General features: G+C 45.1%; 2 protein-coding genes across 2 annotated transcripts in view; one reads left to right on the top strand and one right to left on the bottom strand.

Moving 5' to 3' along the window:
- Nucleotides 1–16,948, bottom strand: part of LOC142015166 (olfactory receptor 5G9-like) — a 138,085-nt gene that overhangs the window by 29,772 nt on the left and 91,365 nt on the right. The window lies entirely within an intron of this gene.
- Nucleotides 8,924–9,865, top strand: LOC142014521 (olfactory receptor 8U3-like). The gene has a single exon (XM_074997186.1). It carries the CDS (start codon nt 8,924–8,926, stop codon nt 9,863–9,865), a length of 942 nt encoding a protein of 313 aa, XP_074853287.1.

Genomic DNA, 16,948 nt, shown 5'->3' with positions numbered 1-16,948 from the left:
GGGAAAAGATGGGTTTCTCTCTTTGTTTTTTGTGCCGGACCTTTTCAACTTTTGATCCAAAAACAAAAACTCAGAAACATTTCTTCCCCATTTCTTTTAAACAAACCCAACGTTTTCTATCAAAATCTGTTGAAGACAAACAAAAAATAAATAAGTTCTGACAAAAACTAGAAACAAAAGTTTTGGACTCTGGTCAGCGCCTCTCCCATTGACTGCTCCTCTGCTCTCCTGTCACCACCATTTGGATCTGAACCCATTGCACTGTCTGGACCTCAGTGTCCTCCTTAGCAGGGTTTTCATATTTGAACTGTCAAAAAACAGGAACCCCTGCCCCCGAGTGGGAGTGTATCTGTATCAGCGTCTCCCATCTCACCTTGTATTAATGTGTTATAGTACATGTATTACATTAACACAAGATAAGCTGCAATATGTCTGTATCAGTCTCTACCCCACTGTTCTTTTACCCTCCCTCCCACTTTCTGGGGGTACCGACAATCCTCAGTCGTGGCATCTGACTCTGGCCAGCCAAAGTCAAGGTCTGGCCCCTCTCTTCAGGGTGACGCCATGGTGCATATTGGCCTCACTCCAGTGTGGCAAGGTGGGGTGCAGGGGAGAAGTGGCAGGCTCCAGGCCTGCCCACTACTCTGGGTCCCAATCCAGCTAGCCTCCGGTGGCAGCCATCTTGTGCCTCTCTTCTCTTCCCTTCCTTCTCATTGTTCCCTGGGCCACTTTGAGGTGGATCTTGCACCTTCTTCCACCTTCTATCAAGGCCCACAGCCTTGGCGATATCAGGCTAGAGCTTTCCTCATGCTGTCCTGGGCCTTCCCAGCACGGCTCTGTCCAAGGTGCTGCTGGTTCCCTCCCCTGCTTGCACCCAGCTCCTTCTCCCTTGCTGCTTGGGGTAAGAGTGATCACCCCACAGCTCTGTGGCCTGGTATAGGGCCCAGTCCCTAGCCCTGATTCACTGAGTGCTCCTCACCATGATTGGTCAAGCTTGCACAAGCTTCCTCATGACCGTCTCCCTCCTGGAGTGAGCTACGGCTCCATTACAGGAAGGTTGAGCTATGGAAGAGTCCAGCATCTCTCCATAATCAGCCCTAGTTGCTGCTCCATGCAACTCCGCTTCCAATCCCAGATGTTTCTAGGAACAAAGGAATTGTTGTGACACCCACAGGCCTGGCATTGGCAGTGGTGGAAGCCAGACCACGGAGTCCCTTTGAAACACCAGGGCTGTGCTGATCCTGCTGCGAGCGGCTCTCAGGGAAGTGGGAGACAACAGTGCAATATGGGGGGTGCTGAGGGTTGACTGCCCTTGGCTCTGCCCCTTCCTGTCTTGGCCCCAACCCTTGTGGGCATGGAGACACCCTCCACCGTGCGCTGGGGCTCCTTGCCTGAAATCGGCCTCAATGTTATAATCCTACACACAGGGGAAGATACTTCCAAAATCCCATTAGTCAGAGGTTAGCCTCTACCCTGGACTACGTCATGTCTCTGCTTCCTTTTCATGAGACCCAGAATTATGTCAAACCTTTACATATACCTGCAATGCCCTTCATAAGTGTGTCCAGTTCTCGATCATGGTGCCATTGTACAAGCCATTATCCAAACAGACAAAAGAAAGCTCCTCTCAGACCCAAGGTTTTTGTAAACTAACTTCAAGATGAACCACAATCGGTGGGTACAGACAGAGAAAAGTGGAGAACTCTTGGAAATAATAAGACATTCACAAATACAGTGAAGATGAGAATACTGAATTCCTTCTGAAGAAGGAAGCAGAAGACAAAAAGGGAATATGAAGATGTGCAGCGAATACTTCATAACTGGGTAACAATCCATAAAGATATGTGTGCAAGGGATGAGATTGTAATACTAGGCAGACAGGTGGAATCTAATGTCTTCCATCACGCCAGTCTTGAGCAGTTGTACATTATGGCAATATTTTTCCATTCATATTCCAGCAATATCAATATAAAGCAGTAGCTGTAGTAGTACACTACTGCTTGTTGCAGCTGCAGAGATGATAAAATTTCTTGGGATAAAAAGACAAGGGTTTAAAAAGTACTTATAATTCTGGAATATAAACGGGTTACCACTAATCTATCTCTGTTTGATGTAAAAGTGAAAAATCCTGGTATATATTTGCAAAATGATCGATGGTTTGCAAGGATATAATGCTGCTTCACTCACATTTCAGGTGCCAGAAGTAAAGTAATAGCATCACTGAACGGAGCAAGGAGATTGGTACCCAGTTTCATAATCTATAGCAGAGTTTCTCAACCAGGGGTTTGTTTACCCTTGTGGGTATACCGAGATTTTAAAGGGCGCACATCAACTCATCTCGGTATTTGTTCAGTTTTATAACAAGCTACATGTAAAACACTAGCAAAGTCAGTAGAATCAAAAAGTTCATTCAGACATTGACTTGTTTCTACTGCTTCATAAACCTTACCCTGAAACGTCAATATAATATTTCTATTCTGATTCATGTATTTGCTAATAAAATAGTAGAAAGTCAGCAAGTTTTCAGTCATAGTCTTCTATGCTATTTTTGCATGTTTTTGTGAAAAGTTTTTAAATGAGGTGAAACTTGGTGGTTTGCAAAACAAATGTGACTCCAGAATAGGGTACAGTAACCTGCACAGGTTGAATGGCACCTCTTTCAAGACCTCAGATTACTTTAAGACTCTATTTCCCAACCGGTGGCACATGTAGAATGAGGGTTTGCAAAAGAAGTCTGGGGGTAGTTTATAAAAAAAGTTTGAGAAACACTGGTCTATGGCACCTTGAAATGGTCATCTATAGGGTCAAACATCCATTCACATAGCATGAAATTGATGCTTGTTTTTATGAAAAATCCAAGGACATTCTATCGATTCTTAAAGTTGACCAAAGAGGCAGAGGTGAGCAAGCAGGAGGGTGGAAGAGACTCATCAAGTGATTGTCACAGACACATAGATAGGAAATTTGGGTAGCAAAGATCAGAGATTGTCATTTTGCATCACACTCAGAGGCACTCGTCCTCCATGTTTTGGTGTTCAGCCTTCAGACATTTCAGGCATCTTGATTACCTGCAATTTCAGGGACAGAATTGTGTATTTTCACTCACTGGGGGCCATGCGACTGAATCACTTGAAACATTATTGAAGTTTCTTTCTTGGTTCCCATGTGGAGCTGGGAGTTCATGGCTCCTCTGGGGACTAGGGCAGGTGCTGAGCTGTGAGATGCTTCAGGGACAAGTTCTCAAAGGGATAAGGCACCAAATAAACCCTCCAGCACCAGCCAAGCTTCAGTCCTTTGCCAAGAGAGAGGGAAGTGGCTTCATTTGCCCAGGTAGGTGGAAGAAATTGGGGTTGGGGTTTCCCACACCTATGGCTAGTCTCCTGTGGGGGGATGGTGAAGTTAATACAAGGCCAGCTGCCACAAGTCTGACTCCTGAGCTCAACCTATGCACAATTCCACCCTGTCCTGCTTCTGTTTTTATTATGAGCTGTGGCAGGGATGGGGGCCAGTGACTGATGTTTTAGATCTCATTTAATTCTGTTCAGAGCCAGTTCCGTTGCTTTAGCAGTTAACAAACCAATGGGTACTGCTCACCTTCCTTCTATAGTCCTCCGTGTGTTGCTGATGGCATTTGTAACTACTGCAAATGGTCTGGTCTTGGATTTCACATCCCACCTACCCCCGCAGCCAGCATTCTCGGCATCTCAGCCCTATGCTTGCAGATTGATTTAGCATGAATACAAACAGAACCTTGTTCCCTTCTTTAATACCATCAGCACTTTCTGTAATGACTAGGCATTAATTCTGGAGATTTCCCATTCGACTAAAAATGAACACAGTTTCCTGTAAAATCTCTAAAATAAACCACACATAAAGGGAGCTATAACTACAGGTTCTGGGCAAAGGAAATTTTCTTTTCTAATATTTACAGAGTTACAGAATCCCAGGTCTGGAAGGGACCTCACGAGGTCATCTAGTCCAGCCCCTTGCTTCAAGCAGGATCAACCCCCACTAAGTCATCCCATCCAGGACCTTGTCCAGCCGGGACTGAAAAACCTCAAGGGATGGAGAATCCACCATCTCTCTAGGCAACGCATTCCAGTGCTTCACCTCCTGCCTGTGAAGTAGTTTTTCCTCATATCTAACCTACACCTCTTCCTCTTCAACTTCAGACCATTACTCCTTGTTCTGCCATCTGACACCTCTGAGAACAGTTTCTCACCCTCGTATTTAGAGCTCCCCTTCAGGAAGTTGAAGGATGCCATTAAATCACCTCTAAGTCTTCTCTTCTGGAAACTAAACAAGCCCAAATCCCTCAGCCTATCCTCATAGGTCTTGTGCTCCAGATCCTTAATCATTATTGTTGCCCTTTTCTGAACCAGCTCCAGCAAATCCACATCCTTTTTATACTGGGGGGCCCAAAACTGGACACAATATTCCAGATGTGGCCTCACCAGTGCTGAATAAAGAGGAATAATTGCTTCTCTAGATCTGATGGAAATGCTCGTCCTAATGCACCCTAGTATGCCGTTAGCCTTCTTGGCTATAAGGGTACACTGTTTACTCGTATCCAGCCTTTCATCCACCATAACCCCAGGTCCCTTTCGATCATATTGCTGCTGAGCCAGTGAGTCCCCAGCCTGTAACAATGCTTGGGATTCTACCGCCCCAAGTGTAGGACTCTACACTTCTTCTTATTGATCGACATCAGATTTCTTTTGACCCTGTCCTCTAATTTATCCAGGTCCCTCTGGATTCTCTCTCTACCCTCCAACGAATCTACCTCTCCGCCTGTTTTGTGTCATCCGCGTCTTGCTGAGGATGCAATCCAGTCCCTCATCCAGGTCATTAATAAAGATGTTGAATAACACAGTCCCCACAACCGAGCCTTTTGGCACTCTTCATGAAACAGACTGCCATCCAGATATTGAGCCATTGACCACTACCCATTGGGCCCGACCATCAAGCCAGCTTTCTATCCATCTTATAGTCCATGGATCCAATCCATATTTCCTTAATTTATGGACAAGAATGTTGTGGGAGACCGTATCAAAAGCCTTGTTGAAGTCAAGGTATATCACATCCACTCACTTCCCCATGTCCACAGAGCTTGTTATCTCATCATAGAAGCTAATCAGATTAGTCAGACAGGACTTGCCCCTGGTGAATCCTTGTTGGCTACTTCTGATCACTTTCCCATCTTCCAAGTGCTCCATAACAGATTTCTTGTGGATTCCCACCATTATTTTCCCAGGGATTGAGGTAAGGCTGATGGGTCCATAGTTCTCTGGATTGTCCTTCCCTTCTTTTTTAAAGATGGGCACTACATTTGCCTTCTTCCAGTCATCCAGTATCTCCCCTGATCTCCAAGAGTCTTCATGGATAATGGTCAAAGGTTCAGCAATGACCTCTGCCAATTTCCTCAGTACCCTCGGGTCCATTAAATGCAGACCCATGGACTTGTGCACATCTAGTTTTTCTAGATAGCTCAGAACTTGTTCCTTTCCCACAGATGCCTGTCCTCCACCATCCCATAGTGCATTGTCTAGGACCCTCCTAGGGAAGTTGACTTTGTCCGTGAAGACTGTGGCAAAGAAAGCATTGAGTACTTCAGCTTTTCCTGCATCATCTGTCACTGCATTATCTCCCTCATTCGGTAATGGCCCCACACCTTCTCTGATAACCTCTTTATTGTTCACATGCCTGTAGAAACTCTTCTTGTTACTCTTCACATCCCTTGCCAGCTGCAGTTCCAATTGTGCTTTCGCTTTCCTCATTACTGCCCGGCATTCTCCAGCCGTATGTTTATACTCCTTCTTAATCAACTGTCCTCATTTCCATTTCTTGCATGCATCCTTTTTGAATTTAAGATGACTAAGGATTTCCCTGTTAAGCTAAGCTGGTTGCCTACCATGTTTGCAATTCTTACTTAATTTCAAACAGCAGGATTGTTTGTTCCTGTGCCTTCAGTAAGACTTCTTTAAAATACTGCAAGTTCTCTTCAACTCTTTTTAGATGTACAGATTCAATCTTTCGAACCCAGAACTCTCTCCTCTGGCAACATCTGTCATCTGTGAACATCAGAGCCAGATGCCTCCTTGTCATGGGTGTGGCCAAGTTTCTCATTGTCCCATAAAGCTTGTTTAAAGCCACCACTCCTGGCTCTTGTTGTTCTGTGTTGTTATTTAATTTTAATTTACCCCTAAATTTCTTCTAAGAGCCCAGTTAGTAGTGAAAGTGTTGGTAATGCTGCTACACAATATTGACCTCCCGTAGCACATCAAATTATCTCATCCGGCGCTGGTCAGGTTGCAAGGATGTTGGACGAGAGAGGTTGAAACTGTACTTCATTTTGATAATGATAATACTTTGCACTTAAGGTTATATTTAACTTGTGGAACACAGGCTTAATGGATTGGTTGTGTTTCACAGTAGCTAATTGTCCAGTTTATTAAAAGTTGCAGTCAGAAAGACTATTCCAAATGCCTTTGCCTCTCAAAAGACAGTCATCTTCTTCTCTCTCTTCATTCGCTCTCTGAGTATTTTGGCATAAGTATTCCCTTTCACAGATCACAGTGCCATTGTGGAAGCCATTGCAGAAGCAGACAAAAAGAGATCATCTCCAACCCAACCATTCCATTATCTATGATATATTTGAGAGCATTTGTCTGTGTGTATATCTGCTGGCTTAAGAATTCCTCCTAAATGGTAAGAACTAGCACCGCCAGATTCAGGAGACAGCTTGCTGTTACCATACCTTAAAACCAAGTAATGGCTTCATTGTGCCAGGAAAATGGGATGTGCCTGTAATGGGACTGCATTTCCTAACCTCATGCAGAAAAGAGACAGAATCACCAGATGGTGAAAGGTGCTGGTGGAGCGTTCACCCAGCTGCTGTTTGGGAGAACCCCAGCTCTGAGACTCCCACCAGTCATGTGCCCTTTAGGGAGCATGGGGGAGCCCCCCCAGTTAATACAGGGATGTTGCTGGCTGTTTCCCATTTGCCAGGGAAGGAGGGGAAATGCACAGTGTGTTGCATTCCTCACTCTGGTTGGAGAACGCAGGGGGCAGATGAAGCTGGAGTACCTCCAGCTGGAGGACATGCAACCCTTCCTCGGCTGTGCCTGCTAGAGCTCCAGCAGCCATGGAGAGGTGTTTCTTACCTGTCTACAAGCTGCTGTGGAGTGAAAGGGCTGGGGTAGTCCTCTCTCTCTGGGGCAGCTGCAAACTGAACTCTTCCTCCCCAGCCCCACCCCCGACCAATGATTTAAATGAAGCCTGGACATTTTCATGTTATTTTCCAAAATAAGCAAAAATGGACAGAGTTAAGGACCTGATCAATGCTGGGTAAATCTTCTAGTGTAACTATAAGATGAGAGACAACTGGTGGATGAATGGGAAGAACACAAGGAAACAATAAGGTGATTATGATCACCATTGTAAGTAACGGTCACTGTTTATCTCCACTTCGCCCAGGTTGGCATGTTCATGATTTGACAGAAGAGCCGAAAACAAAGTGAAGAAGATGAGAATTTAATAGTTTTCTGAAAAAGGAAGCAGTGAGGGAATGTGTGGTTCACGGGGCCCTGCATCCCCATCCACAGTCAGATGTGCGTCCCATTCAGGAGGGGGAAGAGAAGGTTTATTAGGTGACAGGGACAAAGTGTAGAACAGACTTGTCAGCACAGAAAGCAGAAGCAGACGGTACAATGCGTTTTGGGGAGAGATTGACCACAGGGTTGATCCCTAAGTTTAGGACCTGGCTCCTCTTTCCCTTTCTCGAGTCAGCCAAGATTTCCCATCTCAATAGCCCAGCCCCAGGTCAAACCAGCCAGGCCCCTTCTCTCTCCTTTGTCCCATTCTCCAGCAGAGAAAGAAGTCACCTGGTTGCCTAGGTTTCAAATGGCAAAGGAGGCCCACGATGTACTGGGGATATGTCAACACAAGGAAACTCCCTTTACCACTATGCACTCATGCTGGTCCTTGGGAAACTGAGGCACTCCCTTGGGTTACTACAGGAGAATAGGAAACACATGCAACCTTACCCTGGGGATAAAATCCTCACACCCCCCCACTCCGTCACAGAAGGAAAGGACAAAACACGAGACCATGAAAGGTAACAGTCACTGCTTTAGAGTAATAAAAAAAAAGAAAGAAAAAATGAAAGATTTATCCCAGGTACAATCCATAAATATGCCTTTATGAGGGATGATATAAAAGTAGGGAGGCGGGAGCAATCCAATGACTTTCATCAGGTTACTGAGACAATCTCGAGTAGTTATAGGTTACAGTCATGTGTTTGGCTGAATATTCCAGGTGCACAAATATTGACCAGTATCCCTGGAAGTGTGTCATTGCTTGTTTTGCCCCTGCAGAGGTAAGAACATTTCTAGGAACAAAAAGCAAATAGTTTAGATAGTATTTATAATTCAGGTTTACAGAAATGACTGACTTGACCACAAAGCCATCTATGTCCCACGTAAAAGTGAATTCACTTATAAAATTATCTCTATTTTGCAAGGCTGTAAGATTTCTGTATTCACATTTCAGATGTCAAAATAATGAAGCAGCATCGTAGTGTTTGCCCCAGGAAAAAAGTTCCAAATGTAACAGAATCATAGAACACTGGGAGTGGAAGAGAGCTCGAGAGGTCATCGACTCCAGTCCTTTGCCCTCGCAGCAGGACTAAGCACCACCTGGACCATCCCTGGGAGATGTAATAACCCACAGCACCTCAAAATGGCCTTCTGAAGGGTTAATTATTCACTTATGTAACATGAAATTCATGAGTGTACCAAAGAAACCAATGAAGTTGTTTTGCTTCTTTATAGTGAAGTTGGGAGAATAGATATTTGATCTGAAATATCGTGTCTAATTAGAGTTTTCAGCCTTCCAACCCAAAAAGGTTAAAAAGGGACAATAAATGGGTAATAGAAATCTCACCGTGGTGACTGAGTTCATTCTTCTGGGAATCACAGATCGTCCAGAGCTCCAAGTCCCATTTTTCCTGTTGTTCCTAGTGATCTATTCTATCACCCTGGTAGGCAATCTTGGGATGATCGTGTTAATCAGAGTTGACCGTCGCCTTCACACTCCCATGTACTTTTTCCTCAGCCATTTGGCTTTTGTGGATCTCTGCTATTCCTCCACCATCACCCCCAAAATGCTGGTGAACTTCTTAGATCGGAGTAAAACCATTTCTTATCATGCCTGTGCTGCACAGCTGGGCTCTTTCCTAACATTCATGGCCATGGAGACTCTCCTCCTGACTGGGATGGCCTTTGATCGTTACGTGGCCATCTGTAACCCACTGCTCTACCAGGTCATCATGTCCCACAAGGTCTGTGTGTGGTTGGTAGCTGTTCCTTACATGTACAGTGTCTGTGTTGCCCTGTTCCACACCACCCTTACTTTTAATTTATCCTTCTGTTCCTCCAACAAGATCAACCATTTCTACTGTGATGACATGCCCTTGCTGGCCCTCTCCTGCTCTAGTACCCACACCAAACAGGTATTGATCTTCGCCTTTGCTGGCTTTGGCATGATTACAACCTCCCTCATCGTCCTGATCTCCTACCTCTTTATCTTCATCACCATCCTGAGGATCCGCTCAATGGAAGGCAAGCTCAAAGCTTTCTCCACCTGCACCTCCCACCTGACAACTGTCACCATCTTCTATGGGACTCAGATGTTTATGTATTTACAGCCCCGCACCAACCACTCACTGGACACAGACAAAGTGGCCTCTGTCTTCTACACTGTGGTGATTCCAATGTTGAACCCCCTGATCTACAGTCTGCGAAATGAGGAAGTGAAGGCTGCCCTGAAGAGCATCATGCCTAAAAAGTGTTGGAGTTTTACATGAAAGCAATTCACCAACTAATTGTGATTAACCAACAGAGACTGAAGAACAAAAGGAAAGGCTTCCTCTTTATTTTCACCCCTTGATTAACTGATTTTCAATGGTAACTCCTCTTTTCTCACCACTTTTCTTTCTGCAAACATGGAAAGAGGGCTGTGATTGCTCATAGCTCTGATGATTTTTGAGTCCAGTGTCAGGAAACACCGTGATTCCAAAACAGCAGGACACTTATTCTGAATTCTTTAAACCTCTTTCTATGAGGAATAGTGCCTCTTTCAAAATTTTGGAAGAGGGGCTTTCTAGATAGGGAAAAGGGGCCATTTTGAAAGAAGCAATTCTAGAATACCTTATTCTGAAACAACTTTACTCTGTAGACACGGCCCCAGAGTGCTTCTAGGGGCTCTAATCCGAAATAGGCTCTAATGTTTGTGGACACTCTATTTCGGAATAAGCTTGTCTGATTATGGAGTTGCCCTGTAGTGTTTACGCGTCATTGCCAAAAAGCTCGTTTTGGAATCATAATTCCAGAATAAGCTATTCTGGAAGAACTCTGTGTTGCGGACATGGCTGAGTGGACAGTGTGACATATTCATTCTGCATTCCGTGATATGATTCATGAGGACTATTACAGGCTCTGGTCAGGGATGAAGGCACTTGGTTTGACCAAAAATAAAAAAGTTCAAAACCATGTAAAGACATAAAGCTAGATGTCTAGCTGGTTTGGTTCTTCCTGTGTGTACCTCATTGCCTCCTTCTGTACTTTATGTGAGGTCTGTGTGTGCTAATCAAGACTTAATTACTAACCTCCTTTGGCCACAGGCAACTCAAATATTCCCCTTTAAGCCTACAGACATAATCCCTCCACAAATTAACAACAGACACACTCCAATGGCCAAGTCCTCTGGGGAGTCCAGCCCATGCTTCACTGGTGATTGAGCATATTCAAAGTATCTCTTCTTTTAAAGACCTCGTACACCACAGCTTGCCAGCTCCACATCAGATCACTCCCCCCCGCCCGGCTTAACTTACAACACTTAGACATGTTTTGGGTTAAAACCTACTGCCTCTTTATTGAACAGTGGATGGACAGCAAGTAAAGGTAATGGAAAGAAAATACAGATTCTACCTGGGTCACAGGTAGTTTAATTGAAACCAAAGGAGCCAGATCAATTTAGACCAGCGGAGGATGTGGCCAGTCACCTGGATAGATGTCTCCAGAAGTTATCCAACTGAGAATCCATTTGATACAAATTCCATCTGACAGGTAACAGGGGCCTACATTTCGGGGAGGGAACGCTGTTCACTAGGGTTGGCAGGGAAAAGATGGGGTTTTCTTTTTGTTTTTTGTGCCGGACCCTTTCAACTTTTGATCCAAAAACAAAAACTCAGAAACATTTCTTTCCCATTTCTTTTAAACAAACCCAACGTTTTCTGTCAAAATCTTTTGAAGACAAACAAAAAATAAATAATTTCTGACAAAAACTAGAAACAAATATTTTGGACTCTGGTCAGCGCCTCTCCCATTGACTGCTCCTCCGCTCTCCTGTCACCACCATTTGGATCTGAACCCATCACACTCTGTGGACCTCAGCGTCCTCCTTAGCAGGGTTTTCATATTTGAACTTTCAAAAAACAGGAACCCCCTCCCCCGAGTGGGAGTGTATCTGTATCAGCATCTCCCATCTCACCTTGTATTAATGTGTTATAGTACATGTATTACATTAACACAAGATAAGCTGTAATGTGTCTGTATCAGTCTCTACCCCACTGTTCTTTTACCCTCCCTCCCACTTTCTGGGGGTACCAACAATCCTCAGTTCTGGCATCTGACTCTGGCCAGACACAGTCAACGTCTGGCCCCTCTCCTCAGGGTGAAACCATGGTCTATCTTGGCTTCACTCCAGTGTGGCAAGGTGGGGTGCAGGGGAGAAGTGGCAGGCTCCAGGCCTGCCCACTACTCTGGGTCCCAACCCAGCTAGCCTCCGGTGGCAGCCATCTTGTGCCTCTCTTCTCTTCCCTTCCTTCTCACTGTTCCCTGGGCCACTTTGAGGTGGATCTTGCACCTTCTCCGCCCTTCTATTAAGGCCCACAGCCTTGGTGGTATCAGGCTGGAGCTTTCCTCAGCCTGCCCAGAGCCTTCCCAGCACAGCTCTGTCCAAGGTGCTGCTGGTTCCCTCCCCTGCTTGGACCCAGCTCCTTCTCCCTTGCTGCTTGGGGTAAGAGTGATCACCCGACAGCCCTGTGGCCTGGTATAGGGCCCAGCCCCTGGCCCTGATTCACTGAGTGCTCGTCACCATGATTGGTCAAGCTTGCACAAGCTTCCTCGTGACCGTCTCCCTCCTGGAGTGAGCTATGGCTCCGTTACAGGAAGGTTGAGCTATGGAAGAGTCCAGCATCTCTCCATAATCAGCTCTAGTCGCTGCTCCATGCAACTCCGCTTCCAATCCCAGATGTTTCTAGGAAGAGAGGAATTGTCATGAAACCCACAGGCCTGGCATTGGCAGTGGTGGCAGCCAGAGCGCCGAGCCCCTTTGAAACACCAGGGCTGTGCTGATCCGGCTGCCCGCGGTTCTCAGGGAAGTGGGAGACAACACTGCAATATGGGGGGTGCTGAGGGTTGACTTCCCTTGGCTCCGCCCCTTCCTGTCTTGGCCCCACCCCTTCTGGGTGTGGATCCACCCTGCACCTGCCTTGGGGCTCCTTGCCTGAAATAAGCCTCAGTGCTTTAATCGTACCCACAGGGGAAGTTACTTCCAAAATCCCATTAGTGAGAGGTTAGCCTCTACCCTGAACTACGTCATGTCTCTGCTTCCTTTTCATGAGACCCAGAATTATGTCAAACCTTTACATATACCTTGAAGGCCCTTCATAACTGTGTCCAGTTCCTGATCATTGTGCCATTCTATAGGCCATTATCCAAACAGACAAAAGAAAGCTCCTCTCAGACCCAAAGACTTTGTAAAGTAACTTTAAGATGAGCCACAATCGGTGGGTACAGGCAGTGAAACGTGGAGAAATCTTGGAAACAATAAGACATTCAAAAATACAGTGAAGACGAGAATACTGAATTCCTTCTGAAGAAGGAAGCAAAAGACGAAAAAGGAATCTGAAGATGTGCAGTGAATACTTCATAACTGGGTTACAATCCATAAGGATATGTGTGCAAGGGTGGAGATTGTAATGCTAGATAGAAAGGTGGAATCTAATGTCTTCCATCATGCCGGTCTTGAGCAGTTGTACATTATGGCAATATTTTTCCATTCATATTCCAGCAATATCAATATAAAGCAGTAGCCGTAGTAGTACACTACCGCTTGTTGCAGCTGCAGAGATGATAAAATTTCTAGGGAGAAAAGGACAAGGGTTTAAATAGTAGTTATAATCGTGGAACATAAATGAGTGACCACTAATCCATCTCTATTAGATGTAAAAGTGAAAGATCCTGTTATATATTTGCAAAATGATCGATGATTTGCAAGGATATAATGCTGCTTCACTCACATTTCAGATGCCAGAAGGAACGTAATAGCAGCATTGAATGGGGCCAGGAGAGTGGTCCCATTTTCATAATCTATAGCAGAGTTTCTTAACCAGGGGTTCGTTTACCCTTGTGGGTACACCGAGATTTTAAAGGGCATACATCAACTCATCTCGGTATTTGTCCAGTTTTATATCAAGCTACATGTAAAACATTAGCAAAGTCAGTAGAATCAAAAACTTTATTCAGACATTGACTTGTTTCTACTGCTTCATAAGCCTGACCCTGGAACGTCAATATAATATTTCTATTCTGATTCATGTATTTACTAATAAAATGGTAGAAAGTCAGCAAGCTCTCAGTCATAATCTTATATGCTATTTTTGCAAGTTTTTGTGAAAAGTTTTTAAATGAGGTGAAACTTGCTGGTTTGCAAAACAAATGTGACTCTAGAAAAGGGTACAGTAACCTGGACAGGTTGAACAGCACTTGTTTCAAGACCTCAGATTACTTTAAGACCATATTTGTCAACCGGTGGTACACGTAGAATGAGGGTTTGCAAAAGAAGTCTGGGGGTAATTTATTAAAAAAGTTTGAGAAATACTGCTCTATAGCATCTAGAAAGGGTCATCTATAGGGTCAAACATCCACTCACATAGCATGAAATTGATGCTTGTTTGTATCAAAAATCCAAGGACGTTCTATCGATTCTTAACGTTGGCCAAAGAGGCAGAGGTGAGCAAGCAGGAGGGTGGAAGAGACTCATCAAGTGAAGTGTCACAGAGACATAGACAGGACGTTTGGGCGGAAAAGATCAGAGATTGTCGTTTTGCATCACACTCGGAGGCACTCGTCCTCCATGTTTTGGTGTTCAGCCTTCAAACATTTCAGGTATCTTGATTACGTGCAATTTCAGGGACAGAATTGTGTATTTTCACTCACTGGGGGCCATGCAACTGAATCATTAGAAGCATTATTGAAGTTTCTTTCTTGGTTCCCCTGTGGAGCTGGGAGTTCATGGCTCCTCTGGGGACTAGGGCAGGGGCTGAGCTGTGAGATGCTTCAGGGACAAGTTCTCAAAGGGGTAAGGCACCAAATAAACCCTCCAGCACCAGCCAAGCTTCAGTCCTTTGCCGAGAGAGGGAAGTGACTTCATTTGCCCAGGTAGGTGGAAGAAATTGAGGTTGGGGTTTCCCACACCTATGACTAGTCTCCTGTGGGGGGATGCTGAAGTTAATACAAGGCCAGCTGCCACAAGTCTGACTCCTGAACTCAACCTATGTACAATTCCACCCTGTCCTGCTTCTGTTTTTATTATGAGCTGTGGCAGGGATGGGGGCCAGTGGTTGATATTTTAGATCTCATCTAACTCTGTTCAGAGCCAGTTCCGTTGTTTTAGCAGTTAACAAACCAATGGGCACTGCTCACCTTCCTTCTATAGTCCTCTGTGTGTTGCTGATGGCATTTGTAACTACTGCAAATGGTCTGGTCTTGGGTTTCACATCCCACCTACGCCCCCAGCCAGCATTCTCAGGATCTCAGCCCTATGCTTGCAGATTGATATAGCGCTAATAGAAACAGAACCTTTTTCCCTTCTTTAATGCCATCAGCACTTTCTGCCATGACTAGGCACTGATTCTGGAGATTTCCCATTTGACTAAAAAATGAACACAGTTTCCTGTAAAAACGCTAAAATAAACCACACATAAAGGGAGCTTTAACTACAGGCTCTGGGCAAGGAAATTTTCTTTTCTAATATTTACAGAATCACAGAATCCCAGGTCTGGAAGGGACCTCACGAGGTCATCTTGTCCAGCCCCCTGCTTCAAGCAGGTTCAACCCCCACTAAGTCATCCCAGCCAGGACCTTGTCCAGCCGCGACTGAAAAACCTCAAGGGATGGAGAATCCACCACCTCTCTAGGCAACGCATTCCTGTGTTTCACCACCTGCCTGTGAAGTAGTTTATCCTCATATCTAACCTACACCTCTTCCTCTTCAACTTCAGACCATTACTCCTTGTTCTGCCATCTTACACCTCTGAGAACAGTTTCTCACCCTCGTATTTAGAGCTCCCCTTCAGGAAGTTGAAGGCTGCTATTAAATCACCTGTAAGTCTTCTCTTCTGGAAACGAAACAAGCCCAAATCCCTCAGCCTCTCCTCATAGGTCTTGTGCTCCAGACCCTTAATCATTTTTGTTGCCCTTTTCTGAACCTGCTCCAGCAAATCCACATCCTTTTTATACTGGGGGGCCCAAAACTGGACACAATATTCCAGATGTGGCCTCACCAGTGCTGAATAAAGAAGAATAATTACTTCTCTAGATCTGCTCGAAATGCTCCTCCTAATGCACCCTAGTATGCCGTTAGCCTTCTTGGCTACAAGGGCACACTGTGTACTCGTATCCAGCCTTTCATCCACCATAAACCCTAGGTCCCTTTCCATCGTACAGCTGCTAAGCCAGTCGGTCCCCAGCCTGTAACAATTCTTAGGATTCTTGCACCCCAGGTGCAGGACTCTACACTTCTCCTTATTGAACCGCATCAGATTTCTTTTGACCCATTCCTCCAATTTATCCACGTCCCTCTGGATTCTCTCTCTACCCTCCAACGAATCTACCTCTCCCCCTAGTTTTGTGTCATCTGCAGACTTGCTGAGGGTGCAATCCAGTCCCTCATCCAGGTCATTAATAAAGGTGTTGAATAACACAGTCCCCACAACCGAGCCTTGCGGCACTCTTCATGAAACAGACTGCCATCCAGATATTGAGCCATTGACCACTACCCGTTGGGCCCGACCATCAAGCCAGCTTTCTATCCCTCTTATAGTCCAAGGATCCAATCCATATTTCCTTAACTTATGGACAAGAATGTTGTGGGAGACCGTATCAAAAGCCTTGCTGAAGTCAAGGTATATCACATCCACTCACTTCCCCGTCTCCACAGAGCTTGTTATCTCATCATAGAAGCTAATCAGATTGCTGAGGCAGGACTTGCCCCTGGTGAATCCATGTTGGCTACTTTTGATCACTTTCCCATCTTCCAAGTGCTCCATAACAGATTCCTTGAGGATTCCCACCATTATTTTCCCAGGGACTGACGTAAGGCTGAGGGATCAATAGTTCTCTGGATTGTCCTTCTCTTCTTTTTTAAAGATGGGCTCTACCTTTGCCTTCTTCCAGTCATCCGGTATCTCCCCTGATCTCCAAGATTCTTCAAGGATCATGGCCAAAGATTCAGCAATGACCTCTGCCAATTTCCTCAGTACCCTCGGGTCCATTAAATGCAGACCCATGGACTTTTGCACATCTAGTTTTTCTAGATAGCTCAGAACTTGTTCCTTCCCCACAGATGGCTGCATCCACCATCCCATATTGCATTGTCTCGGACCCTCATGGGGAAGTTGACTTTGTCCGTGAAGACTGTGGCAAAAAAAGCATTGAGTACTTCAGCTTTTCCTGCATCATCTGTCACTCCATTATCTCCCTCATTCGGTAATGGCCCCACACCTTCTCTGATAACCTCTTTATTGTTCACATGCCTGTAGAAACCCTTCTTGTTACTCTTCACATTCCTTGCCTGCTGCAGTTGCAATTGTGCTTTCGCTTTC

The sequence above is a fragment of the Carettochelys insculpta genome, chromosome 6, assembly GCF_033958435.1.
Source record: "Carettochelys insculpta isolate YL-2023 chromosome 6, ASM3395843v1, whole genome shotgun sequence".
NCBI lineage: Eukaryota > Metazoa > Chordata > Testudines > Carettochelyidae > Carettochelys > Carettochelys insculpta.
This window is presented reverse-complemented; position numbering and strand designations above follow the sequence as displayed.

Coding starts and splice junctions, on each gene's coding strand:
- LOC142014521 (XM_074997186.1), top strand. CDS start 8,924: ATGGGTAATAGAAATCTCACCGTGGTGACTGAGTTCATTCTTCTGGGA.